The sequence below is a fragment of the Pecten maximus genome, chromosome 10 (assembly GCF_902652985.1).
Source record: "Pecten maximus chromosome 10, xPecMax1.1, whole genome shotgun sequence".
NCBI classification, from domain to species: domain Eukaryota; kingdom Metazoa; phylum Mollusca; class Bivalvia; order Pectinida; family Pectinidae; genus Pecten; species Pecten maximus.
The window spans coordinates 37,152,333-37,178,948 of record NC_047024.1 but is presented as its reverse complement, the minus strand read 5'-3'; the positions used below and the strand labels follow the sequence as shown (position 1 = coordinate 37,178,948).

Below are 26,616 nucleotides of genomic sequence, written 5' to 3'. Positions count from 1 at the left end.
GTAAACTGTGTTACATAAGAGTCCATGGCATCCCTCTGTCGAATTCCCTTCATGTTAGACTAGTTAGTCGGATTTAAAAGTTGAGTTCTGTTCACTGAAACAATTGTATCATTCATTCTCTCAATTATTTTTATCATTTCACAATTACTTTCATTTCTCAATGTTGAATTCAGCTCGAAGAATCCAGCGAACAGCTTCCAATAACAAGGCCCGACTCTCAGAGGAAACACTTTCAAGAGCCTTGCAGCCATTGATCGAAATGCAAAAGGAGACCAACCAATCAGTTCAGCTATTACAAAAGCAAATGTTTTTGCTAACCAAGCAGAAGGACCAGTCACAAGACAATAATGCTCTGGTCCAGAGCCGTGATATTTTTGTTGTGCTTGCTGTTGTTCTCTGTCAGGTCCTCCTACAGCTGCTGTGGAAATGATCTGTTGTTAACAAAAATATTGTTTATTTAAAAGTTGTATTAGCTGTGATTCTCACTTTTATTAAATAATGTATGATCACTCTTATTATCATAAAGTGCAATAGTGATTTTGACAGACTCTATTATGAACTTGTTAAAGGTTATTGGGGTCTAAAGCTAAAGGTTCTGTCTAAAACAGATAGCATTATATGTGTCTTGAGAAGTTCTTTGAGATAATTGTGGACATGAAAGGATATTTTAAGATAATTTGGATGTACCCCTTCTGAGAAAAAAGATAACATTTGTTTGAGATTTGTAACCTTTTGAAAGAGAAGTGGTTATCTTGCATGATAAGATTCATCAATTTGTTAATGATGTATGATTATTTTATTTGCAGACAGTAATATATACGTATACTAATACAACAGTTTAACTGACACCTCTGATGCAGATAAGTGGCCTAATACACATGAAATAAGTTTGATAGGTGAAACAGGGTATTATTTACCAATCATCATCAGATGGTGGATTTCGATATTTGAAATATGTCGTCTCTATTTCTTAGTCTATGTCAAATTACATGCAGAGGTTCCTCTGTCCCTAGTTGTGCATGTAGATTTTCAGACTCTCTGGTAAAATGACAGGAAGCCAAATTTAAATTTTGACATTATCAGTATCTCTTGGAATGTACATGTTGTACGTGGGTATTTACAAACTTTTGTGCATTTATGAATTTATTTATTGAATCTCAAACTTATATAGAACTAAATTAGATAAAGATAATACAATTCTGGGCACCAACATCCAATGGAATTCCTCTGGTATCTTGTTTTTCAATCTACAAGTATAGATGTACTCTTCAAATATCACTTTGACATTGCAAAACGTCTTCAACTCATGAGACCTGACATTTCACTCTCCTTTTCTTAACATGCTTCAAAATTTTTCAAAAGTTTTTCTCAACCTCATTCTTTTGAATGATTCATACTTAATTTGAAAAAAAAAATAGTCTAAATCTGATACACTTTGCTACAAGGAAATGTGGTATTAGTGTATATATGCTACTGTTTGTAAACAAAAAGACGGAGAAACATTGTCAATGGAATGAATCAAAGGGAGATAACTGGAATGAATCAAAGGGAGATAACTGTGTGGTTTGAATAAAGAAAACTAGTGCATCCAGGGTATAGTAGGGAGCCACATTGTAAAGTGGAACTGCAATATTGTTATGGATTTGTTACTGTTATCCAAACAACTATGGTTTTACATGGTGGACGATCGTTTTATGTATTTAAATGTGTAATGACCAAAATGAAATTATTCTGTCTTTGTCACTGCTGATTGATTTCATGATAACCTATGTTGATTTCTGCTGTTGTTTTTCGTTAGTTATGTTGTTACAGAATCGATTCTTGATATTGAAACATACTGTAAGGAAATGAATTTCTGAATGTGCATTTGATATCGGAGTAGAAATGAGGAATTTCTTATGTAAAATATGCAAAATTGAACATGATAGATAAGGCAGAGGTTAGAAAGTAACAGTATAATAATAACCTATAACTATATACAGTAATACACCAACTTACTTTAAATACCTATAGTGTTTATTCAGTCTTATGGATTGATCTGGTTATCTATTCAAATGCAATAATACCAAAGTTTATTGGGATGAATCTAATCATTTTTTTGTCTTTTATTGTTTGTGTTCATTAATTGTGCAATTTCAGATATATGTATTCAGATATATGTTTAATTTTTAAATATATTATTTTGGATTTTCACTACAGGTCTTTTTTGTGTGTATATTTATCTCTTCACATAAATTTACATGTTGATATGTATTGCTATGTATTCTGTATATACACATGTATTACACATGTACACACATCAAACTGCACGCACCAGGTTTGATCAGATGAATCACACAAGTTTTGATAGATGAATCACTTTTTTCGACAATTTCATTGTCAGCTGAAATCCAATCATCCTAGGCAATATCACATTTCACTTTTAATACTATGAAAAATATTGATATTGTGATCTGTACTTTTTGTTTATTTCACCAATAAATGATACGTTCTCTTGGTTCTTTATTCAGTTGAAACATGGCAGTGTAGTTTTAACTGTGAAATATAACCGGTAGTATCACAGTCTTTAGTGAAGGTGACAATTCAATAGTACAGGTTTATAATTATAACTTAATATCAGATATGGTTTGATTTTCTGAAATTCTCATTGGCTAAAACATGATCATGTGGAAGTTAATATTTTGAGGTATTGACCTTATGTTTCTGTTTTTAGAAACACTGAGTTAATATAGTGTCTATTATGTCATTATCATTGTGATGTCACATTGCTTCAATGTAAATTTCCGGTTATCAAGATTGATATTAAATAGTGCAATCACACCCTTTTAAACAAGATTCATATCTAATATAAAATTAAGGACCTTTGATTTGGTCAATATTGTGTTATACCGACCAGATTTGAATTGTTAACCTCGTGGTTAATATTTCATTGTACCACGTCGGTATTAAACCATATTGACCTCATTTAAGGTCCATAATTGATGAATTAAAAGCACTCCATACTTATGATATACATACTGGTGTTCATAGACGAAACACGGTACAATAGATTGTAATGTGTGTATCTCATTAGCTTGAACAATTGATGATTGAAAAATATGAACATATCATTGCAGTTTGAAATATACTGTGCTGAATAAGTTCTACTCGGAAACAGTGAGAGACACAGGATATTTATCTAGTCATAATTATAAAACTGTAACTATCACTATTTCAGAGTCCGGTCAGTACATGTTGTCTCATGACAATTTGATCACCAGGCAAGTGGATCTGGGGATGTTTTTGTTTATCACAGTTTGAGAAGGGGCCAGTTTCATCAAAATTCTTTATAGCAATTCTTTAACTTAAAATGTTCCATAGTAAAGCATTATAGATCTAAAGGAAGGTTCCTTAACTGAGCTTTCTTTTTTAAATTTTAATTCTCTCCCATGGGAAATATTTTAAATTAAGTAATTTCCTTAAGTTAGTAAAACTGGGGCTAGCTAATCCCATACTAAAATACTTTGAAGATTTATATCACAATTTTCAACATTTATTATCAGACACATGCATTTATATTTCTATTCCTTGTGGAACTTCGAGGTTTGACAATTAACAAAAATTTAAATATCTGATTAGAAATCAAAAATCATGATATGAACCTTCTAAGTCTTACATTATAGGACTACATGGCCAGCTGGATCAGAGTTGTCAATTATAGTAAATATGGACCCAGTGATCTAAATTTGTTTCCTTACAATCCTTGTAAGAATGTACAGCTACATGTTCCTCAGACTTGCATGTATATTTGATAAATAGCCATATGTTGGAATTCTGGCAGCCAATACCTGAAAAAAGACAGCAAATTAAATCATTTGATGATGTGAATTTCTCCTAAATCACAATGTTTGGTATTGTCAGACTGACAAAGCTTTTCACACTGACTAGATTCTGGCTGTTAATAGGACGTTATATAAACCAAACTCTAGGTTCTTACATGATTGATAGATCACTTTATTGGATTTTTTTTCTGTCTTGTATTTTATTTAAAGTACTCTGTGGAAATTTTTCAGAATTTTTGAGAACATTTTATTACTTAATGATGTATACATGCATTTAATTTAGTAAAGATATACACAATTATGTACAGTTTCAAACTTTTTCACAACTGCTCAACTGGAAAAAAATATTAGTGTTATGGTCCATATGTTTATTGTATTATAATGATTAGATACATTTTGAAAACTGTCTCAATATTTCAGGTATTAGAATTTGAATTTATTATGTTCAATACGGTAATATTTATACAGATTATTCAAGTATCTAAATTAAATGAAGTTCAAACTTTTACAGAAAACCAGATTTTGGTTGATGGTTCAGGAAATGTTTTGTATTTCTTAACATGTTTTTATCCCAGAAAGTGCAACTTATGCCATTAGAATTGTTTGTCATTTCAAGAATTATCAGAGCCTTTATGAGTTTTATAGTGATAGCCAAGTTCTATGCTCTGTAGTCATCTTTCATGCAATAATACATTTTAGAACAAAATCTTACTTATCAATATCATTTAAAGAATTGTAGATAAAAAGGAAAAAAATCCTGCCCATAGAAAAGGTTTTACCTTATTAATGCATAATACAAATTCCAATATACAGTGTTAGAAATTAAAGTAATTCAAATATAGGTAGTTATGTTTGTGTAGTAATATGTCGAACTGGGACCAGAAAATATGGCTGCTCATATACATGGACTACCTTTGGGCTATTTCAGTAAAATATCTACCCCACCCCAGGACTCAAGTTTTTGTTTAGGGGTACTACCTATAGAATTTCTTTTGATAATTTCCATTATATGTTATAGAAGTAAGAGGTAGGAAACCGAACCATGGACAGAAGGGAATTCTTTCTAAATATCTGGGGGCAGGTAGATGTTTGAATGGAATAGCCCCAACGATGCATGCTAAAGTTGAACTACAAGTATTTATCATAACTGCCCAGTCATCTATATTTTGGAGACTTCAATATCAGTTAAGTATCCAATAAATTGTTAGAATTCTAATTTTGAACATTTTCTGGTGAACAAATGTTTAAACTATTTGTGTATTGTTGTTTAGGTTCAATTGTTATATGTGTGCCTCTTGAAGTTAAGACACAAACAAGCAAGAATAATTTGTGTGCTAGGATGCAAACATGGCACGATTTAACTTTCAATATCCTTTCACAATAGTTACTCTACACAAATATGAAAAGTCACATCTATGTTTTAATTAGTATAAATTCTTTGTTCATTTGTATGATATGCTTTTATTTCCAGTTTCAGTTTATCAGTTTCATCACAGAGTTTGACCTAGGTATATGACACAAGCCGCTATCATACTACACTACTTGTAGACTTATAATTCATTGTATGAGCTCAAATGTATGTTGTACATCCAGACCATAATCTGTTGTAACAGGGTAAAGATACTTGCCCATTTACCATTTAATATTGGTATATATGTTTGTGTACAAATAAAATGTACACATTTTTCACAAAATAATCTCTGCTACACATACGATTTGACCCCATTGATTTCTAGATAATTAAGTAGCTAGCTAAACTTTATTGAGTTTCTGCAATTACATAGCTGGCAATAATGTCCTACATGTTCTCAAGGTCTACAACATATGATGTCTTCATATGGATAGAGGAAATACATGTAACAGTGAAATTGCTAATGTATACATTAGTTAGAATATCAACCTTAACATGTTCTTAGCCACTACTTAGTTCACAAACTTGACTATCTTTCTACCGAGTATACTGATGACATTGTCACACAGCACTATAGTTCACTGTTATAAAGGTCTAAATTGGTATTAGGGTCTAATGTGGTTAGGTAAAAAATCAAACATCCAATTTGTGATTATAGAACTCTGGGTTTGTTTAACATTAACTCTGCAGCATAATGATTTCAGCTAGACTCTCATACTTGCTGAACTTTTCAGAGATTTGGTTCTGAGGACGGCATACCTAGTATGCCGAAACATGTAAACCATTAAACCAGTTGAAGATCTTCCTGCGGATGTTGTCTGGTCATCTTTACTTATTGTTTTCAGAGAAATGTTTAGTTGTTTTTAACAATTCTTGTCACGTAATACATTGTATGTCAATCACATTAAATTAATCACATACAGGAACTACTTAATACAGTTTGGTTATACCAACACCCTGTCTAGTGAGACCAATATATGTACCCAAAAGGTTGATAGGTTAGTAAAATTTCGTTAAACCATTGGAATAAATTTGCATGATATAAAAAACACATGTTAATTAAGAAAGTGATATAAGCGTGATTAAATATTCTTAAAATGTAATGATGTAATTATTGGTATACAATTAAAGTGAAAATGACATTTAAATTCAGATGTTGAAATGTGATTTTGTGGCCTTGGCTTTATAAACCCTTTTCAAATTCTTGTTACAATACGACTTCTAAAGAATACAAAAAAATGTACAAAGTATACTGAAAGGAAAAAGGAAATGCAATTAGAAATTAATTGGTTTATAAAAATTAAAAATATATATGTTACAGAGTGTAAAAATGGTATAGTTGTTAGATAGGCAACCACCCAGTCATGTGGAAATTTCATCCACGTGTACGTTAAGTACGCTCGTTAAATTTCAAAAACTGAAGAAATCCAACATGCTTTCTTGTGTTAAAAATTCCAGATGTAGGTTTTGCCACCTGCCACCTCTGTATTACCGGGAATTCGAAGGACATGCATCTTCTTAACCAATGAAAACAAAAAAACTACTGTAGATTTTAATGTGAAAAAGGAAAATACAACCAGAGTACAGTCTAGATGGTGTTGAGCAGATTTTCGGATGTTGTTTATGAAGCTCGACCATTTATGCAGATCTAGTTCTATGATTACAATGGATGTCTGTTTAACTTAAACACTTAAGTAGTGCTATATTTTGTTGGTGTTATGTACTATACAATATGCTATTTTAAGTAATTAATTATTATATTTCCAGGTTGTCAAATATTTGACCAATTTATGAATAAAATATGGTCCAACTTGTTGTATGAGGTTTTATTGTCTTTCATGTGCAAACCAGTAATAGAACGAGATTTCAACCTTGACATTTATTCTAATGAAATAGAGGTCAAATTCAATTATCTAATTTGTTTTAAATGCCTACCCGACATCCTACAGGTAAACTTGTTTGACAATTTTTTTTTTCATTGTATCATATTGATAGTACGCCTCAATTTACCACATCAACAAATTAACATGTAATATTTGTAGAAATTCTTGGTAAATCTAGCCAGATATTGATTTACAAATGTCTATGTTGCTTTGATTGTGTTACAATAGTTTTGTGTTTTATTGGCCATTTTAAAACTAGACAAGCCTAATGAAGTTATGAAATTGTTATCTCGGCAGTGATTACATGGACAGCGTACACAATGTGTATTTACCCCATACATGTATTTTGTATAAAATCGATGATCAGATTAGCTTATAATCACAAAATCAAAAATTAAGTAAGGTTAGCTTATTTTTGTATATATTTTTATTAAATATCTAATCGTCATCATCACTGCTGTCATCGTTTGTGTGCATTTTACTATGACCAAATATCGTCTTCTTTGTTTTGAACTCCTCTGGGATGTCGATCACTCCTGCAATCAGAAAAAGAAAATGATTAAAGGGCAACAACTAGAGTTATTTTAATCCTATCGGGCTGATGTTTTACTGAGTGATGGTAACACTGTAACTGAAATGAGCTCATTCCCTTTGTATTCACACATCAAAATGAGCTCATTCCCTTTGTATTAACACATCAAAATTAGCTCATTCCCTTTGTATTCACACATCAAAATGAGCTCATTCCCTTTGTATTCACACATCAAAATGAGCTCATTCCCTTTGTATTAACACATCAAAATTAGCTCATTCCCTTTGTATTCACACATCAAAATTAGCTCATTCCCTTTGTATTAACACATCAAAATTAGCTCATTCCCTTTGTATTCACACATCAAAATTAGCTCATTCCCTTTGTATTCACACATCAAAATTTGCCCTTTGGCACCAATTCTGTTTACCTGTTGATGTAGTTGATCTGATATTAACGATAATGTTGTACATGGTTATCTAATATTGTCTCAGGCTATATGACAGACGTCTTCTGTATTATCATGTATCAATCAATCATACTCATACCTAGGACTACCTAGGACTATATAAGATTAGATATTATTGTACCATTTAGTCGGTTTCCAAGGACTGGACTGAGCAGTTCTACACACGTAAATAAACCAAGATACAACTACTTGGACTCTGTCTTCCTCTCTTACACCATACACAACAATTCTACAAGTGGCTACAAAACCTTGTAGTTCACAGTATAAACACATCAAAATTAGCTCATTCCCTTTGTATTCACACATCAAAATTAGCTCATTCCCTTTGTATAAACACATCATCATATTGATTAACACTGCATAGAAATCAATCAACTAGCAACAGTTGTTACAACACATTACATTAACCAAATAACTCGAGTTTTTCCTATCAAGTATTCAATAAATGACATTCTTTTGAGTTTTTCTTGATCGATTCTATGAAATGTAAGCTAATGAATTAAGCTATTTTGTTAAAAGTACTTTCCATCACAAATTTTATCATTCAGACTTGTTTAAATACAGATTATTCAAATCATTAAGAATGTGAGGTAGCTGCTTGTATGTATGTTGTAGTAACGTAACTAATAACAAATCTTAAGGCAGTCATATACAGTTGTAGGTCTTGTAGTTGGGATGTAACCATGGAGTTTGTAATGCTGTTAACACCATTATTAAACTGTTTTATTACTGCTTCAGCTTTCTCTCTTTCACGTTGTCAACAGGAAGAGAAAAGTAAACATTCTGATACTGTAATTATACAATACCTGATTTCCCTAGTCTCTTCTCCAACAACATCGTCTGGAAGCTGTCTGTGTTTCCAAGTTCTTCAAATCCAATCACTCTGCCACAGAGAAGAGTTATCCATTATACCAGGTAATTATAATCCAATTATATTTTACTAGGTGTCATCACTCAATAGAGATTATACAATTATTATGATATCACACCCTTAATCAGTAGGAGATGAGACAGCAGAGAGCTGAAAAACGTAATCTCAAGATAATGACATTATATAAATGTCATCAATTTCACTCTCTCTCTTTTTTGGTGATGTCACAATGTGTATTACATCATGAAATAAAATCTCACAATTGAAACAAAATGGGCCATGATAATACTATACCAATCTGCACATTGATTAAATGTAGATGGCCTAAGTGAAGCCAACAAGACAAACAGGGGCTCCATTCAGGATTATTAAGGTGCCCCATATCGGTAGATTACCCTATACTTGATCAATATGATTGGGAGACGGGGCAGGAAGTCTGAAATCGAGAAACTTCCGACTAAATCCGGAAAGTTGGTGAGTATACTCTGCTACAGATGTATTAATATTTCAAAGTACATATTTATATGTAATAAAAGAAGTGATAACTTTATAAACTTTTATCAATATCTTGTCTACCAATGTCAGTTTCAGTTCAATGTTATGCTATGTACAGAAAATTTGAACAATGGGCAATAACTCTATAAATAATGGGTAATGGGCCTGGAATCTAGTACAATGCACACCACATAAGTGTATCGATGTACACACCAAAATTCATGATATTTGCTTAACAGTGGTCAAGGTTGTACTCAGGATATGAATTTTATCAAAGGGCAATAACTCTGTAAATAATGGGCTGCGGGCCTTGAATCTAGAATAATGTACATCAACTAAGTGTAACTGATGTACACACCAAGATTCATGATCTTTGCTTAACTGTGGACAAGGTTGTGCTCAGGATGCACAATTTTATCAAAGGGCAATAACTGTGCAAATAAGGGGACAGGAGACTTAATATAGTACACTGCACATTGACCTATATATAATTAGTAACTGATGTACACACAAAATTTCATGGTCCTACATGTAGTTAAATGTGGGCAAAGTTATGCTCTGGACACTAATATATGCTCCCCTAAAAGTTTTCGTGGAACATAACAACATAACAACCTTAATTGAATTGATAAGAAAATGTTTACTCACCTGTCACATACTATGCCTTTGTTAAAACATATTAGAGCTGGCAGCATTCTTATCTTTAGTTTCTCCACAAAGAATTTTGCATTATCAACATTAATCTTTGAAAACTTTGTTTCAAAATATGTCTTTGAAAGTTTCTGTGGAATAAAAAGAACAAAAGGAAATTACATTATAACAAGACAATAATTGACTTCACCATGCTGCCATCATAATATCAAAGATAGTATGTGAGTACATTATTATCGTACATGTATATACACCTGCTCCTTTAATAAACTCCAGCATGATTTACCAGTGTAAATTATATCACTATATAGATATAGAGATACAAAATGTTTCCTGGAATCAATTAAACAATCTGTTAAAGGACAGATTATTTTAAGCATCAGGCTGTTTAGAAATAATGAATATCAGGTAATCAATGTTAAACAGTAGTTACCTCTAAATGTGTATCCATTATTGCACATCGTCTGAAGTCAGAATGGAAGAAATGAACGACACACCGATCTTCACTAGTTGTCATGTCCAAAAACTGTTTCTCCTCCATGATCTCACTGAAAACATAATATATACCGGTACATGTAATACATTTATGTAATTAACCTTTATTTAATTAAATATGTGTAAAATTTAGAGTGGACATATTATAGCCTTACCAACTAAAACTGGAGAGAATTTTCCTCTATTGGTTTGGAATACGCTAGCCTAATCCAAAGGTTTATGATGTTAATATCGCCTTGTGGCAATTTAACATCAGAACTCAACCAATAAAGAAAATAAGCAATTTTTCTGCCCCATGCTCGGGTCGGCATTTGAGCAACATTTCCTTTCAACCCGACACAAGGACACACATATATAAGGTAAGATAATCTTTTGTTAGCTTACATACATAATATTATTTTACTCACTGATCATCATTCACTAAATAGTAAATATATCCATCAGCATTTTTTCTAATCCTGTTTTCAGCAGTTTTGAAAATGTCCACAAGCTAAAGAACGCAAGATTTCCTGAGATTTGAAATAAAAGCATATCGGATGAAAACCCCTTGTGGAAAGATTTTGGTCACATGATTATTAGCTATTGCGGTAGATATTAAACTGAAAACGAGAGGGCAAAGAATGTGGATTGATATATATATACATGTATTGAACAATGATCAAATGCCGGCTTGAATTGGGTAAGAAAAATGGCTTGTTTTCCGTAAAAGTTCTGACATATGGTATCTGTATAGCATGATTGTCAGACTAATGCTAACCTAAGAGAATGAGATGATTCTTAAACAGTCAAGTTCAAGCCAAGATATTTTTCATTACAGTTATTCCTTCCAAGAGAATTGGTTCCTTTAACCACACAACCTATAATCAAAAGTAGATTGAGAAGCAGGGTTTGTGTTGGGTGTTTTATCATTGAGGTGACCTTTTCAGATTATAAGGGGCTGCTCTACATGTATGTTTGAATGGACATCCAGAAAATAAGAGGAATCCTTTTCTATGCTTCAAGAGGCTACAAAGATGGCTTCAATGCAAACTCTGGTGAGTCTGTGTTAAAGCTGAACAACACAAGTTATGGTTGTCACAGAAAGAATGACAAAAATTGACAGTGACCAGTAGAGGTCACCTAGCTAGCTCACTAATGGGAATTTCCCCCCTTTTTTGGTGTGTGCTTTGAGAGTGAAAAAATCCTAATATGTGCAAATTTTTCATCACAACTCCTTATATCACATATCTATGATTTCCAAAATAACATGAATATAACTATATCATTCAGAATTCGTGCACAGCAAAATAAATGTGTGATGTACTTTTCTGTTAATTAAGTTCAGAAGTGGCCATACTTTACTTACGTGTACATGCCATGACTTTTCTGCTTCATCATTTTAAATTGCTCAGCCTCATTCTTCAGACTCTGTAGCCTGGCTTCTCGTAAGTGAGAAGGGATTTCTTCATTTTCCAGCTCTTCCAGAAGTTTCTAAATGATAAATCATTGCATAGGAGTATGTTCTTGTTATACTAAATTTAATAACTATTTATATATATTCATATATATGTCTTACAATATAATGTATTTCCTGTTACAGTCATGATATCAGAAATGTAATTCTGTGTGTCGTCAAAAATAAAACAGCAACATCCCACTTGGTTTTCACTTTTGGACCAGCAAACCCTCTTATATAATTACCTTACATCATTGAAAACAATACGAAAACAGAATCAAGGTCTATAATTCACATATTCACCCCTTTAATGGGGCACTTTATATAGTTTGTATTCAATATGAGCAGAGGCTTCAGTATAGGTTTTCAACTTGGCCTACCAGAGATTGAGAGATGATGTCAATATGTTTTTAAAATAATGAACAACCAATGCAACATGATCAGAATGCAACAAAAAGAATGTTCCAGCTGGATACTCATGCAAGCAGCTGAAGATAGATCAAGAGAGCTACACAGAAAATCAGGAAAAAATTGTAAGTGTGATAGTCAGAAAAACTCATTCAGCTTCAAGGTTGACAAAAAAAATCTGGAACAGTCTCCCTAAACATGTTATTACATCGTCAACAATTAATGAATTAATTAATTATAAGTATTTTGAAATTCATCTTAATATTCTTTACAGAATTTATCTTGAGTGGAAACACAATAACTTGACAAACAGGGGGCTACCTTTATGAAACTGTTTTTTTTTATTCTTTATATTTCATTTTTAGCAGTTAAACTGATTAATATACTTGAGTATGAAATATCCAGAATAACAAAACATTTTCATTTATCACAAACCACAGGAGCTATTATGTGAACAGCCATAAAGAAATCTTCGGACGAAAATTAAAGAACCATATTAGTGTCAGCCTGCATTCATTATGTTTCCTATTTTAATAATACCGTTAACGTTTAATTAATTTATAAATAATTAAACACATTTATTTTGGATTTTCGTTCAATCTGTGGGAGCAATGGGGTTGGCGATAATGAGTTAATAAATTGTTTCTGTGACGTCATGTCTGAGGTCATCTGTAACATAATCTGCTGACGTCACGGTGAATGCAGTAGCTAGCGTTCTTGCAGCAATAGTCATCGACAAGTTCAGCCGCCATCTTGAGAATTTTGTGAATTTTGGAAATAATTATTTAAGTTTTCGGAAGATTATGCCAGTTTACAAGAAAGTGTTACCGGGGAAGAGGCATGCTGGAACTCCATCGAGGGCGGAAGGAGGGAGGAAGAGGAGGAAACCGAGCAGATTGGCTGATTCATGTGATGCGGCTACGACTGAGTCGGGGATACTAGGCCTACTACTTCGTCCGATGTTACGGAGGTCGACCAAGTGGACGCTGGGGGAGATCAGACACAGGAACGACATGCCCAGGCCCAGGATCAGCAAACGCCCGTTGATAATGATGTATGGATAGTTGGCTCTTACATAATATACTGGGCTCAACGAATGTCTGTCAAGCTGCTGGACAACGATTTGAAATTGAGGCAAAAAGGAGTTTTGGTACGTTGGTCGGGGCACAGGGGAATGTCTTGGTTTCAGTTAATGGCTGATGTTTTGAATTTGCTGGCATTAAGACCTCCACCAGATTTTCTCATACTACACGCTGGGGGTAATGACCTGGTGACAGTTCCCAGTGGAGAATTGTGTTCACGTATTAGGCATGATGTTAACCGGTTGCATGAAATGTTGCCGGGATGTTCCATTATATGGTCTGATATCTTGCCTAGAATATCCTATCATGGATGTGACAACGTTCAGGCTATTGAACGGAAAAGAAAACGGGTGAACAGGTATGGCCGATTAGCGGCGTTGGATGTGGGGGGTAGAGTAATAAAACACCCAGATATCGTACATACATGTAAGGGGTTATTTAGACAGGACTATGTTCACTTAGATACCATTGGCAACGCCATTTTTCTTAATACATTGCAGGGAGCTATTGAATGTTTCATAGCGTCCAGTGATCAATGTATATATTGATCAATGATCACAATATAGTATATATGTTTACAACCTCAGTTGTATTTCTGTGGGGTTGCGGAACTGTATAGACAGTCCCGAGTGGCAGGATATGGCGGGCAGGCTTTTACTTATGTTTTTTGGTGTCATATGTATTTAATTTTGGTACTATTATAGTAGACTGTGCTCTGTTCTGCCAATAGTCTTGCTATGGTTTACCCTGGAGGACTATAAAAACTTGCTATGGAGGTATCCTAGGTGTTTCTGGCAGGGCAGGGCTAAGTCTAAACAATCCTGATTCCTCTAATGCTTGCCACGTGATATCCTGGGAGCTGTAGGCAGGATTATGGTTTTCTCCAGGTTGGAGTTGTTGGTTCCTCTTGCGAGAGGTGGTTTCGGTTTGTACAAGTGCATGCAAACTCTGCTATGTCAGAGGGCAAGGGGCTTTATGTCCGGATACCTGCGGGTAGACATTCAGCATGGGTTCTTGCTTTTGCATGTACTTGTCTAGCTGCAATAACGTAGCTCTGGACGACGGACGGACACTTTCTGACAGATGGTCGGAGAGCAATGTAGGCAGGGTATGAATATTCATTCTAGTACTTGTCATACTAAATTATATAAATACTAAATTTATTAATTACGGTTATAAGCCTGTTCGCCATGTTCTGAGGTTGTAAAACCATCTATATTAAAAGAGGCTGCGGCCATTTAATCCAAATACATTGTTGGGGTTTTTTTTGTTTAGAAAATATCTTAAAATAATTAGATAATATATAATGAGCGTTCAGTGAAATGTATCTATGATACAAAAAATTGAATTTGCGAAAAGACTGACAAATGTTTTCCCCTGAAACAATAGAAAACTATTCTGATTAATCGGATCGTAGGCCTAAAACTTGCCCGTCAAAACTTGTCGAGAGACCATGTAAACATGTTGCTTTTAGTTCCAAAACACAACACTTGATAATCGAATCTAGCCTCTGTACAGATTGTTTCCACTTTTTTTTCACAGTTCATTGAAATAATTTGAGATATACAAATAATGATATAATCTAGTTCACACTATATAATACCTCTTCCGCCAGAGCTTCGTCATCAAGAATCTCATTTGCACGATCGAGTGTTGTCGCGGCCGCCATTTTCAAACAAAACGTGACTCAGTGCAGGGACGATCACTCGGATTGTAGTTCCGGTTTACTGTTAATCATTTTTAGCTTTATTTTTTTAATTAAACTTGAGTCTGTTATGCATTTCATGAGGATAACTTTTCATTAAATTTCATAATTGTACGCTAAACTCGGATCGTGAAAATGAGTTTCTGTAAAGGACAAATGTTTGAAAATTTCATTTGCTCAATATCCGGAAAATATGCCGATTGTGTTTTATTTTTTAGTGTCTGGAAAAGTCTTCCGGGTTTTTGTAAACAAACGTGTGTGATGTTATGTCAAAAATAATTTTTGTAATGTAGAAGCAGAAGCTATGTCGTTGTGGTAGATAGAATACTGCCTGTTATTTCCTATTCCATATAATCGGTATAGCCTGTAGACTGAACAGTGGAACAAATCCAGGAACTGAGGTAAATCATACATTACCTGCTAGCTGTGCTAGCTGGTTACTTCAGCAGCTGGCTAAAGGTGTATGTTTTTTTCCCTGACGCCAACACGGTGCCAGGTATCACTTGATAAAATTATTTTTCCTACTTAATCAAAACCAGAGACACAGACATTTCTCATAACACATTTCCCACTTTTACTATTTCCTGTTTATACTTATTCTCAGGCATGAGCTTATAATTATCTGTAATGTGGAAAACAGTTTTACTTTATATCTAGAAGTACAATGTAGAATGCAGACAGACAATGATTCAGATGCAGGGGAATTGCATAGTGGTAAGGAACAGCTTTGTTGTCAAGAGGATGCAATGGAAGAAATCCATATAACCTTTCCAGGAGATGGTGTCTCAGCCATGACAGATTTATCTACAGTTAGTGTGTCTTCTACAAAAATGGAAAATTCTGTTCATCTTGACAAAGATGCAGAACCAGAAGAGGTAGACTACACACATTTGGTGTCCATTGTAGAAAATGACATCAAAGATATAAGTAAGAGGATAAGTACAGCTGTGATAGACTTCCATTTGTCTTGTCAAGAGGAGGACAGTGTTATTGAAGGACACTGTTCACATTTTGATTTTATCCCTAATGAGATTATTTTGAAAATATTTTCCTATTTTGAGCCTCTGCACTTATGTAGACAAATTTCTCCTGTGTCTAAGCGATGGCGAAAGCTTGCATATGATGCTAGTTTGTGGTCTTTACTTGACCTTAATTGGAACCCACATATATCATCAGTGGACCTTTGCTGGATTATCAAAAGACTTGGATGTATCCGGAAACTTAGGCTTCAGAACCGACAGATGCTTAGTGTTTCGGAGGTGTCTGTCTTTACAGAGTTCTGTCCCTTGTTAACAGATGTTGACTTAGGGTTCTGCAGTACTTGTTCTGCTGATATACTGGAGTGTTTCATACTCAACTGTGAAAATTTGGAAAGGATCAATATTGAAGGGTGTCACTTGGTAGCCGATGAATGCTGTAAAGTACTGGCAAAGGCTCAACACCTGAGATATCTGAACTTTTCACACTGTATTATAACAGATGCTGGAGTGAGTCACTTAGCCAGGAATCTATTACAGATTGTCTCTCTCAATATTGACGGCATTGGATGGATAAGTGATAAGTATGTTGGTTTTATTAATTTTGTGTTAAATTAATGTTTTGATCTACAGTAAATCCTCACTATACTGTCACCAATTATTATTTATCCAGTTAGATGTGGCATTATAAAGAGGTTTGGCGGTATAGAGAGAAACATACCAGCAAGGGAAGTGTTAAGAAAAGGGGGATGTTGAATGATATTGACAGTAGGTGCAGGTACTGGCAGTACAAAAAGAGTGTTTTACTAATGGGCATTATATTGGAGTTTTGCTATATTAACCCGTGAGAGGCTACAGATTGACACATATATGAAATCAGAATAAAAATAAAGGTACCTTAATTACTTTTTTCAGCACTACAAATTTATCTTAGAAGTGATATCATTATGCATTAATCATGAAGTATGATCATGGTTGCTACATGGTTCTGTTCTCAAGGAGTATAATGACTTTGGTTGAGCACCAACATAAACACTTAAGGTGGCTGGACATTGATGGTGCTGAGCTTACTGACAGGTCCATGGAAGCAATAGCAAGTTGTTCAGGGCTAGAGAGATTGAATGTGTCCTTCTGTGAACTCTTGACTGATATCACACTGCAGAAAATAAAAGTAAGTATTATTTTACATCATGTTGAACATTATAAGAACAAATACTACATGTAGAATCATAGATTATTATTAAAACTATCCAAACTGTTCTGAATTGTGGAACTATAATAACTATAATAACATGCGTTCACTGTTTAACAACTTCCTTTTCTTATGTGACAGAAAATGGAAAGGCTTACCTGTCTGTCTCTGAGGAAAGGGACTGAGTTGACCAATGCAGGAATGATTGACCTTTTCTCCTCAGATGCTCTGGTAAATTTGACCAGCCTGGACTTGTCTGACTGTGGTAACCTGATGGATTCAGCTGTACTACAGATCCTGAAGTGGTAGGTGGTGATATCCCATCGTTTCTTCTTCTGTAGCTTTCCTCATATATGTGACAGGGAATCTCAAATGGTACCAGGGCTTTTTCTGAGGGCTTTTGGTGCCATTAATGGGTCCCATTCTCATGATCAATTACAATTATTTCATTTTAAAGCCAAAATTCCCAAAATTTTCTGTTTACTCCTGAAAAAATCTTTCCTAATTCACCAATTTTCTTCCCAAAAAGAGACAAAAAGGCCCCATCCAGTGAGAAAAAAACCTTGGTACCCAAAGCTAGATTTGTCTGTCACACCTGCTCTATCTGGCGCCTTAACACAAAAGTCGGTTGCTAAAATTTGACTTTGTTAATGTCAAGTACCAATCAGTAATATTTTATGATATTGTAGGTGTATTATAAGCTACATCTCTCATCCTGATTAGATGTGAATTTTTACAGACATTCTTGTTATGTCACTCTTTCGAAATGAAGGGAGACATATTGTGTTAGTACTGGTCTTCTGATAATTTCTTCTCTGGGCCATATATCTTCTAGACCATTGAAGATATTTTGAAGAAACTTGCTTTGCAATAATGTCACTTTGACCTCAAGGTCAAACAAGTGCAAATTTTTCAGCGATTTTCTTCTCTAGTGAGTAGGGCAAACTATCTATGTGTGAAAATATGTTGATAAAAATTGTAGCACAGTTGCATCCTTTAAAGATGGTGTGCTGTGCATTACACTGCTGTAGGTCAATGTGACCTTGACCTCAAAGTTAATAGTAAAAATATGTTAATTTTTCCAATAATTTTGCTCTAGTGAAAACTTTGTAACCTTTAAAGACATCTTAATGAAAATTGCTGTATACTGTACCTTATCAGCCACTAACAAAGTGTAGTGCAGTGGATCATTGTTATATTGACCTCAAGGTCAAAGGTCAAGAAGTGTGAGTTTTTGTCCAGGCCATAATTTCTTCACTGTTGAATATATCTTTAAGTAATAATCTAAAACAAAAGTTGCTGTATACTTGCTTTTCCTGAAGCCGATGTGCAATGGACTACTGTATTGTTTCTTTGACCTTAATCTCAGAGTCAAAGGTCAAAGAGAGCATATTTTTCTAATAATTGTATGTCTGGTAATTACATTAAGACCATTAAAGATTTTCTAATAAAAGTTCATTACTGTATACCTTTATCACTTCACTAACAAAGTACAGGGTGACCTTGACCTACAGGTCAAAGGTCAATGGAGTTGAAAAAAATAAATGCAAAGTAAGAAGGGGAGGCTTATGTTTTTGTTCGCAAAAACTATCTGTAGGTATTGTTTAATGCTAGCATCATGTATTGTAATTACATGCATATAAAGTTTTGCTTTTTTATAGCTGTGGTAAGAATCTAAAACAACTACACTTACGCTGGTGCTGCAGTCTACTGGAAGAATCTGTCACTGCCATTGTAGATACCTGCAGGTAAGGCTATACTTTCCACTGATTTGATGGAGCTCTCATATCAAAATAAACTGATGTCTGGTATGGTAGTTCAGAAGGAGTCAAACATTGATGCAGTGCAGACAGTAGAAAAATATTTTACCTGTTTTGAACTTAATTGTATGTTTGAATATTCTTTGAATAAGTGATTGATATTTTCTTTGGCATATCTTGCTCTTTATTTCAATAAATTTGAAAAAAATTCACACTGTGGTATTTAAAAAAATGATTTAATATTGCATATCAAGTAGCCTTTTTTATATCATAGACAAAGCATGATTGTGTTAATATGATCCTCAAATGTATTTTTGTTAACAGCTTATTGGAAACCCTGGAGTTGGTTGGGCTACACAAGATTTTGGGAAAGTGTTTTGATAGAATTCCCAAATGTATGCCTCATCTCACCTTACTAGACCTTCGACAGTGTAACAAGGTATGAACATAATAATGTATATCTCACCTTACTAGACCTTCGTCAGTGTAACAAGGTATAAACAGAATAATGTATGACTCACCTTACTAGACCTTCGTCAGTGTAACAAGGTATAAACATAATAATGTATGACTCACCTTACTAGACCTTCGTCAGTGTAACAAGGTATAAACATAAAAATGTATGACTAACCTTACTAGACCTTCGTCAGTGTAACAAGGTATAAACATAATAATGTATGACTCACCTTACTAGACCTTCGGCAGTGTAACAAGGTATAAACATCCAAATGTATGACTCACCTTACTAGACCTTCGTCAGTGAAACAAGGTATAAACATAATAATGTATGACTCACCTTACTAGACCTTCGACAGTGTAACAAGGTATAAACATAAAAATGTATGACTCACCTTACTAGACCTCCGACAGTGTAACGAGGTATAAACATCCAAATGTATGACTCACCTTACTAGACCTTCGTCAGTGTAACAAGGTATAAACATAAAAATGTATGACTCACCTTACTAGACCTTCGTCAGTGTAACAAGGTATAAACATAAAAATGTATATCTCACCTTACTAGACCTTCGTCAGTGTAACAAGGTATAAACATAATAATGTATATCTCACCTTACTAGACCTTCGTCAGTGTAACAAGGTATAAACATAAAAATGTATGACTCACCTTACTAGACCTTCGACAGTGTAACAAGGTATAAACATAATAATGTATGACTCACCTTACTAGACCTTCGACAGTTTAACAAGGTATAAACATAAAAATGTATGACTCACTTTACTAGACCTTCGACAGTGTAACAAGGTATAAACATAAAAATGTATGACTCACTTTACTAGACCTTCGACAGTGTAACAAGGTATAAACATAATAATGTATGACTCACTTTACTAGACCTTCGACAGTGTAACAAGGTATAAACATCCAAATGTATGACTCACCTTACTAGACCTTCGACAGTGTAACAAGGTATAAACATAATAATGTATGACTCACCTTACTAGACCTTCGTCAGTGTAACAAGGTATAAACATCCAAATGTATGACTCACCTTCCTAGACCTTCGTCAGTGTAACAAGGTATAAACATAATAATGTATGACTCACCTTACTAGACCTTCGTCAGTGTAACAAGGTATAAACATACAAGCCTTACTAGACCTTCATCAGTGTAACAAGGTATAAACATAATAATGTATGACTCACCTTACTAGACCTTCGACAGTGTAACAAGGTATAAACATAAAAATGTATGACTCACCTTACTAGACCTTCGTCAGTGTAACAAGGTATAAACATCCAAATGTATGACTCACCTTACTAGACCTTCGTCAGTGTAACAAGGTATAAACATCCAAATGTATGACTCACCTTACTAGACCTTCGTCAGTGTAACAAGGTATAAACATCCAAATGTATGACTCACCTTACTAGACCTTCGTCAGTGTAACAAGGTATAAACATCCAAATGTATGACTCACCTTCCTAGACCTTCGTCAGTGTAACAAGGTATAAACATAATAATGTATGACTCACCTTACTAGACCTTCGTCAGTGTAACAAGGTATAAACATAATAATGTATGACTCACCTTACTAGACCTTCGACAGTGTAACAAGGTATAAACATAAAAATGTATGACTCACCTTACTAGACCTTCGTCAGTGTAACAAGGTATAAACATAATAATGTATGACTCACCTTACTAGACCTTCGACAGTGTAACAAAGTATAAACATAAAAATGTATGACTCACCTTACTAGACCTTCGACAGTGTAACAAGGTATAAACATAAAATGTATGACTCACCTTACTAGACCTTCGACAGTGTAACAAGGTATAAACATAATAATGTATGACTCACTTTACTAGACCTTCGACAGTGTAACAAGGTATAAACATAAAAATGTATGACTCACCTTACTAGACCTTCGACAGTCTAACAAGGTATAAACATACAAGCCTTACTAGACCTTCGTCAGTGTAACAAGGTATAAACATAATAATGTATGACTCACCTTCCTAGACCTTCGTCAGTGTAACAAGGTATAAACATAAAAATGTATCACTCACTTTACTAGACCTTCGTCAGTGTAACAAGGTATAAACATACAAGCCTTACTAGACCTTCGGAACAGTAACAAGACATAGACATACACATTTATGTACAGTATGTATTTTGCTGATCTCATTGACCCTAATGATATATATAATCTTCAGTAAAACTGTAATTTATTTCTTTCTCTTCTATTTTTCTCTTTCTTTCTCTGTTTTGTTTCCATCTGTTTGTTTTCCTATAAATACTTATCCTGGTTGACCCTGGTTGTAGCATTTACTTCAAATAAACAAAATACATTAAAACATTTTAGCAAGCTTTAATGCTCAATAGATAATTTCTCACCTGTGATTGATCTTTACAAGAATATTTCATGTGTAGAGCATTACATTGTCAATTCTTATCTTTTATGTTCCAGATTAATGATAACCTGATTCGAGAAATGCTTTGTAGGAAATCTGACCTAAAAGCTTTCGACTACTACGGAGAGGATTTTCGTATCCAGCTTCAGTCCTAGTCTAGCTGTTATTATGGATTTATGAAACTAATTGAAATGTCAACAATGATTCGCTACCATGATACTTTGTCCTATGGATTATTTCCATGGTAACAGTTTAGATGTAACTGTTGAAAGGATTGCTATAAATAGATGACCATTTTACAAATGGCTGGTGGAATATAGATTAACAACCAATGTAAATCTACATGTAAAAACATATGTAAAACATATGGTCACATTTTTCAAGACAATTTACATTCACATTTAAGTGTAAGTCCTCTTTATAAGCAGGTGTAGCTTAAATATCCTCCCCAAGTAAATTTGTCTTTACCCCTACTCATGATTGTGATTCATCTTAATTGGTGGCTTTTGTGCTTGTGAATATATCCATTAAGATCAAGGTAGCGGACAGATTTCTCATTTTTTATATACCATATAAATCATATGACAAATACCCTTTAAATATATCATATGTATGATCATCTACTGTCTTCCTGTAGAGCATGAATGATCCTTTAAATAAATTCCCAAAAACTACGAGGCCAGCAGTCTTGCACTGGCAGCTTCCTGGGGGTGAAGGGAGACAAAGTTTGATACAAAGAAACAACCTTGACCCGTGTACACAGTCACAGGGGTCAAATTTCTTTAAACACTCTTACAACTGTTGTGATTACACAAAAAAATAGAACCAAGATAGTTGGCTGTTTGGTTACTAAGATGGCATAGAACCAAGATATTTGAAAACCTCCAAAACAAGTTAATACAAGAGGCTCAATGGGCCTGTATGACTAACCTGGCTATACAGCAAATCTGAAGTTGATTGAGGTCATTTCTACAGATACTATGCTGATTACCACTTTATTCAAATATCAGAGTAAGCTAGGTTTATTCATGTCAATAAATTTTCTAGTCCTTCATGCAAGCATACTTTTGGCCTAATATCAGGTCTTGGTGACTCTTGGCTATCATAAAATCATTGTTTAAAGATTTAAGGTCAATGTAGGTCAAGGTCATTCATTTGAACAAATTTGGTAGCGCTACACCCCAGCATGCTATAGACAGGCCCAACATTAAGTACCTGGGCCTCTTGGTTATTGAGAAGAAGTTGTTTGAAGATTATGGCCTATTTGACTTCTGTGACCTTGAATGAGGGTCAAGGTCATTCATTTGAACAAATTTGGTAGCCCTTCACCCCAGCATGCTACAGGCCCAATATCAAGTCCCTGGGCCTTTTGGTTATTAAGAAGAAGTTGTTTAAATGAAAAAAGTTGACACCGGACGGACGACGGACACTGCACCACACCATAAGCCTACTTGCCCTTGGGTAAGTGAGCTAACAATGCAAGCAGTGCAAGCCCATATCCCTTTAGATTGGCTCACTATGTCACCATTCGAAAGAGGAAAAATAGAAATATGATGGAATCATTAGCAAGCGATAATTTTACTCCAATAGATTTCCCTGTATCTGTCTATAAGTTGATCCTGTTTAGTTTATGTTTACTTTGATACACATGTTCATAAAACGCTAAAATCAATTACAACCTTTTCATGAACCTCATTTGAATTCCTGCCTTGCTCTTGTAACCAAAATAAATTTTAAAAGTTGGTTTCTGTACTAAGGACTACATAAATATATTGTTTGAAATAAAAAGCCTGTAGGTTATCAGTCATAGTCGTACACTATTTTTACATCCATAAGCACATGCCTAAGTAATCCATGGCTTTTGCAATTCAGTAAAAATTCGAACAAATAACATTACTTTTGTATCTTTGTTTTGCAATACATGTACGTACTTCCTAGATAAAGAATACCATACTTTTTTAATGGAATATCTCATCAACATTGTTTTACAGCAGGTAGAAATAGTTTACATCATGACAAGGAAGTGTTAGCATGTTGTTTCTACAATAGTCAAAGAGATAATATACATTACATGTAGACAATATACATGTGTAGCCGTCTACTGTACATGTGAGAACGACAGGTACAGGGCCTCGTCACAATCTGCAATTATGAATTATAATAATAATATTGATGAGGACGTCTAGATACAGAATATTTAAATGTACACTAGGTACATTAGATCCATAACAGAGTCAATATCATACTGACAAAAGTTCAAAGTAATTGTTGGGCTGTATGTTTTGTTATATACAGTAGCATTCCTAAATAAATTTTTAATTACTTATCTAGTTGTGTAATATATTTTTATTGCGGTGTTTTTTTTAGTATGGCTGGAATGGACATTAAAAGTGTAAACAAACAGTTTTGTATGATGAAAGAATTTGAACAAAAGGCGTATTAGGACCTTTGTGTGTTCAAGAAAAAGTACTTTTAAAACTTCAACAATGTATAACTTCATCAATACTCTACCTACTCTATCCCCAGGAGGTTTGATGCATAACTACCTTACTGCCAAGGTGTGTGTTATAAGATGTATTTGTATGCAAATAGGACTACGTAATGATAATCACCCTGACAGACACCAATAGGACTTTGTCATGATAATCACGGAGACGGACACCAATAGGACTTTGTGATGATAATCACAGAGACGGACACCAATAGTACTTTGTAATGATAATCACGGAGACGGACACCAATAGGACTTTGTAATGATAATCACGGAGACGGACACCAATAGGACTTTGTAATGATAATCACGGAGACGGACACCAATAGGACTTTGTAATGATAATCACGGAGACGGACACCAATAGTACTTTGTAATGATAATCACAGAGACAGACACCAATAGGACTTTGTAATGATAATTACGGAGACGGACACCAATAGGTCTACGTAGTGATAATCACGGAGACGGACACCAATAGGACTTTGTAATGATAATCATGGAGACGGACACCAATAGGACTTTGTAATGATAATCACGGAGACAGACACCAATAGGACTTTGTGATGATAATTACGGAGACGGACACCAATAGGACTTTTGTATGCTAATCACGGAGACAGACACCAATAGGACTTTTGTATGATAATCACGGAGACGGACACCAATAGGACTTTGTAATGATAATCACGGAGACGGACACCAATAGGACTTTGTGATGATAATCACGGAGACGGACACCAATAGGACTTTGTAATGATAATCACAGAGACATGTAGACACTAATAGGACTTTGTAATGATAATCACGGAGACGGACACCAATAGTACTTTGTAATGATAATCACGGAGACGGACACCAATAGGACTTTGTAATGATAATCACGGAGACGGACACCAATAGGACTTTGTAATGATAATCACGGAGACGGACACCAATAGTACTTTGTAATGATAATCACGGAGACAGACACCAATAGGACTTTGTAATGATAATCACGGAGACGGACACCAATAGGACTTTTGTATGCTAATCACGGAGACGGACACCAATAGGACTTTTGTATGCTAATCACGGAAACAGACACCAATAGGACTTTTGTATGATAATCACGTAGACGGACACCAATAGGACTACGTAATGATAATCACGGAAACAGACACCAATAGGACTACGTAATGATAATCACAGAGACGGACACCAATAGGACTTTGTAATGATAATCACAGAGACTGACACCAATAGTACTTTGTAATGATAATCACAGAGACAGACACCAATAGTACTTTGTAATGATAATCACAGAGACTGACACCAATAGGACTTTGTAATGATAATCACGGAGACGGACACAAATAGGACTTTTGTATGATAATCACGGAGACAGACACCAATAGGACTTTGTAATGATAATCACGGAGACAGACACCAATAGGACTTTGTGATGATAATCACGGAGACGGACACCAATAGTACTTTGTAATGATAATCACGGAGACGGACACCAATAGGACTTTGTAATGATAATCACGGAGACAGACACCAATAGGACTTTGTGATGATAATCACGGAGACAGACACCAATAGGACTTTGTAATGATAATCACGGAGACGGACACCAATAGGACTTTTGTATGATAATCACGGAAACAGACACAAATAGGACTTTGTAATGATAATCACGGAGACGGACACCAATAGTACTTTGTAATGATAATCACGGAGACAGACACCAATAGGACTTTGTAATGATAATCACGGAGACGGACACCAATAGGACTTTGTAATGATAATTACGGAGACGGACACCAATAGGACTTTGTAATGATAATCACGGAGACGGACACCAATAGTACTTTGTAATGATAATCACGGAGACGGACACCAATAGGACTTTGTAATGATAATTACGGAGACGGACACCAATAGGACTTTGTGATGATAATCACAGAGACAGACACCAATAGGACTTTGTAATGATAATTACGGAGACGGACACCAATAGGACTTTGTAATGATAATTACGGAGACGGACACCAATAGGACTTTGTAATGATAAT

General features: G+C 34.5%; 3 protein-coding genes across 3 annotated transcripts in view; 2 read left to right on the top strand and 1 right to left on the bottom strand.

The window, feature by feature from the left end:
• Nucleotides 1-7,047, top strand: part of LOC117335732 (oxysterol-binding protein-related protein 8-like) — a 42,562-nt gene extending 35,515 nt beyond the window's left edge. Inside the window, exon 21 of the mRNA XM_033895907.1 lies at nt 174-7,047. Coding sequence (XP_033751798.1) covers nt 174-430 — 257 coding nt within the window. The 3' untranslated portion in view covers nt 431-7,047. The remainder of the gene's footprint in view (nt 1-173) is intronic.
• On the bottom strand, nt 6,666-15,254 carry LOC117335735 (phosducin-like protein 3). The gene is made up of 6 exons (XM_033895909.1): nt 15,157-15,254; nt 11,974-12,098; nt 10,567-10,681; nt 10,131-10,264; nt 8,923-8,999; nt 6,666-7,651 (listed from the first exon to the last, which is right to left on the bottom strand). Exons 1-6 carry the CDS (start codon nt 15,220-15,222, stop codon nt 7,554-7,556), a joined length of 615 nt encoding a protein of 204 aa, XP_033751800.1. The 5' UTR covers nt 15,223-15,254; the 3' UTR covers nt 6,666-7,553.
• Nucleotides 15,255-15,929: 675 nt separating this feature from the next.
• On the top strand, nt 15,930-23,140 carry LOC117335733 (F-box/LRR-repeat protein 2-like). The gene is made up of 6 exons (XM_033895908.1): nt 15,930-16,819; nt 17,235-17,406; nt 17,569-17,732; nt 19,089-19,175; nt 19,512-19,626; nt 22,122-23,140. The coding sequence occupies exons 1-6, from the start codon at nt 15,930-15,932 to the stop codon at nt 22,218-22,220; spliced, it is 1,527 nt and encodes a 508-aa protein (XP_033751799.1). The 3' UTR covers nt 22,221-23,140.
• The last annotated feature ends 3,476 nt before the right edge of the window (nt 23,141-26,616 follow it).